Source organism: Dipteris shenzhenensis, chromosome 28 (genome assembly GCF_047967505.1).
Source record: "Dipteris shenzhenensis isolate YYH24624 ecotype China chromosome 28, Dip_SZ_1.0, whole genome shotgun sequence".
Taxonomy (NCBI): Eukaryota; Viridiplantae; Streptophyta; class Polypodiopsida; order Gleicheniales; family Dipteridaceae; genus Dipteris; species Dipteris shenzhenensis.
Window position 1 is genome coordinate 5,272,775 of NC_141623.1, and position 3,115 is coordinate 5,275,889.

At 45.7% G+C, this 3,115-nt stretch overlaps 1 protein-coding gene across 1 annotated transcript; it reads left to right on the forward strand.

Annotated features, from left to right (window-relative positions):
• Nucleotides 1–411: 411 nt before the first annotated feature.
• LOC147883081 (amino-acid permease BAT1-like) lies at nt 412–2,865 on the forward strand. The gene is made up of 5 exons (XM_087400133.1): nt 412–469; nt 675–1,217; nt 1,339–1,780; nt 1,882–2,045; nt 2,307–2,865. Exons 2-5 carry the CDS (start codon nt 714–716, stop codon nt 2,784–2,786), a joined length of 1,590 nt encoding a protein of 529 aa, XP_087256259.1. The 5' UTR covers nt 412–469; nt 675–713; the 3' UTR covers nt 2,787–2,865.
• Nucleotides 2,866–3,115: the final 250 nt, after the last annotated feature.

Sequence of the window (3,115 nt, forward strand, 5' to 3'; positions counted from 1 at the left end):
ATTAAAAACGAAAACCTCGCCGTTACGATTACACCACTTAATCAAAGTCATTTACTAAAATGAGTTTTGATTTTTCCAAACAATGCAAGAAGTTAGAACAACCGTCAAGTTGGAACAACAACTCCAAACTCTAACTTTGCGACAACACAAAAGGCATGCTGCCATCATCCATATGTCTTGTTAATGCCATCGCCATCTAATTCTTGGAGGCTTATCATCAGCATCTGATTCTTGTGCTCACACCTCTCTCGTGAAACATTACGTTGGTGATTGGAGTATTCATGCACACTTCCATTGGAGTAACCTTCTCTTTCCCCTCGACTCCCGCCCTCAAACTACTATATAATCCTCAAGCTTTGTAGTTGTTTTCCCAGCAGCCTTGATCTTTGCCTTCTTCAGTTTCCTCTCCTTGGGAGTCCTTGCCTTTCCCAGTACACCCTTTCGCTTTTCATGTAAAAGACGTCTATTCGTAAGCTATCATATGATTGCAGCTCCCCTGGCGTTCCTACTTCCCCCGCCGGATAATACCTTGATCTTGTCGTTGACACATTTCTACTTTTGGATGCATGATACTTGCACCTCTTTTCTCACGTTGTTTGTATCAGTATCTTCATGTTTATCATATGACGCATTTCTGCATAGCTCTGAACTGGAGGCCTTGTTTGAAGTAGCAGATCCAACACCGCCGCCGAGGTACGTCTCCGCCTACAAGTATGACTTCGACAGTATGCTACCCAATGCCCCCCGAAGATTCTCTTCCCGTTGACGAGGACGAGAAAAGACTAAATGAGCTTGGCTACCGCCAAGAGTACCACAGAGTTATGAGCCCATTCGAGCAGTGGGCTTACACTTTCGACTATACTGCACCGCTGGGATTCATCACAGGCTACTATGGCTACATGTACACGTACGGAGGACCTGTGATGATCTTCTGGGGCATGCTAGCCACCAGTGTCGGAACTCTATGTATGGCTTTCGCCATGGGTGAGGTGGCCTCTGCTTTCCCAACGCTGGGGAGCGTGTACTACTGGGTCGCTCAGCTGGTTCCAAAGAAGCACGTACCCTGGTCGTCCTGGTTCATAGGGTGGATCTATCTTATTGGGTCATTCGCCGGAACAGCACTGAATGAATATCTTCTGGCGCAGCTAATTGCTACAATGATCCTGATCGGCACTGGTGGTGCTCAAAACGGAGGGACTGCTCTCAAAACGTATCAGGCGAGAACGTGCCTCATTTGCTACTACTTTGCGGGCTCCATCTTTCCTTCGCTGTTCGAAATAGTTTGTTTAATACAGTTTTAATTCTTACTTACTGTCTGATGATCCTATCGCTCGGCAGGTGGTGCTGCTTACTGGCGCTGTGTTCGTGCTGCATTTCTTCGTTTCTATCGTTAACACCAATTGGCTGGGGCGCCTCAGCTCGATTGGTGCCTACCTTCAAATCGGTTCCATTGTAGTCGTGGTCATCTCATTAATAGCTGTTTCGCCAAAGTATCAGTCAGCCGAGTTTGTTTTCACTCGGTTTGTGAAGGCCCCCGATCAAGGTGTCTCTAGCGCAGCAATGGTTATTCTTCTAGGGCTACCTTATGCCCAGTCCATCCTCACAGGCTTCGAGGTGGGTTCTCACGTCGTTGAGGAAGTGAAAACAGCAGCGACGTCAGCACCACGCGCTATGGTTCGTAGTGTGTACACCACTGGGACCCTGGAGATCATCCTTTTGACTGTGGTTGCATTTTGCATTCAAAATCCAGAAAATGTGCTCTCGTCGAACACAGCAACAGGTAAACCTCAAAGTATATCTTTAAGGCAACCTCTGCAGGTCTTCAATATGGCTCATCCCATGGCGCCGTTTCTAGACCCATGCTAAGTGCATATGTTTCAGGAGGAGGAAATGCATCTGCAGCAACCCAAATCTTTTACGACGCCTTCTACGCAAAGTACAAAAGTAACTCTGCAGCAGCAGCAGGGTCAATCGTGCTTACAAGCTTAGCCGTGCTGTCGCTTTTCTCTGGAAATATAACCAATGTGACGCTAACAGCAAGAATGGTAAAGTCACTTTGACAGGCTGCCTTTTCTAATGTATTGACTAGCTAAGTCCTTGCTATGAATCTTGTGACCTTCGAGCGTTTAAATAAAATTTTTTTTTTTCAAAGAAGTTTAAATAATTCTTAAGCACGTCGAACTGCAATTTGTTCAGTCCGCCCAAAATGGGAAATTCAAGGCGAAGACAGCACAACAATAAAAGTTTCAAAAGTTCCGGTAGTTTTACAAGGTATATCTGACGCAGCTATGCATGTTCGACTTCAGGCTTATGCAATGGCACGAGACCACGGGTTTCCCTTTCACGAATTCCTTATGAAGCTTTCACCAAAGGAGCGTATCCCCGTGAACGCTACAATCGTGACGGTGATCGGCTCTTTTGTTTGCGTCCTCCCGTCACTCGGTAGTACCGTGGCATTCACGGCTATCACCGCAGTGTCCACTATCACCGCTTATGTGCCTTACACTGTGGTTCTGATGTGCCGCTATGCATTCAAAAACAATTTTGTTCCTGGTCCATTCTCACTAGGACGTGCAGGCGCACTCGTAGCAGCTTGGGGATCCTTCTGGGGAGCTTCAATGAGTTTACTCTTCTGCTTTCCTCCCAACTATCCGATAAACGGATCGAACTTTAACTACGCAGGTCCTTCATTAGTGGTATGCATTGCCGGAGGCTACATATACTGGATCCTGCGAGGAAAAACGAGCTTTCACGGACCCAAACGGACCATCGATGATATCATATAAGGATTACACATTCCAACAATCAGATAACCTTGTAAATTCATTCTCTCGTGCAAGCTTGCCATCTAGATTAAACCCAGTCTTGTCTATCTGATCTGTTGTTCCAATAAATAAAAAGTGAACTTTGAAGGATTTACAGCCCTCATTCCTATGTACAAGAAGTCATTGTACTCGTGAGGTTATTGTTTTTGTATTTGCAAGAGATTAATATCGTTTTCATGCTGACCGTGCGAGTCTTCCCATGTATTATACTTTGAACCTGTTCTGATTTTTTGTATTCAGGTACTGAGTGTGAGAAAGAAGGGGAGAGAGAAAGCGACTGTCCCCTAAAA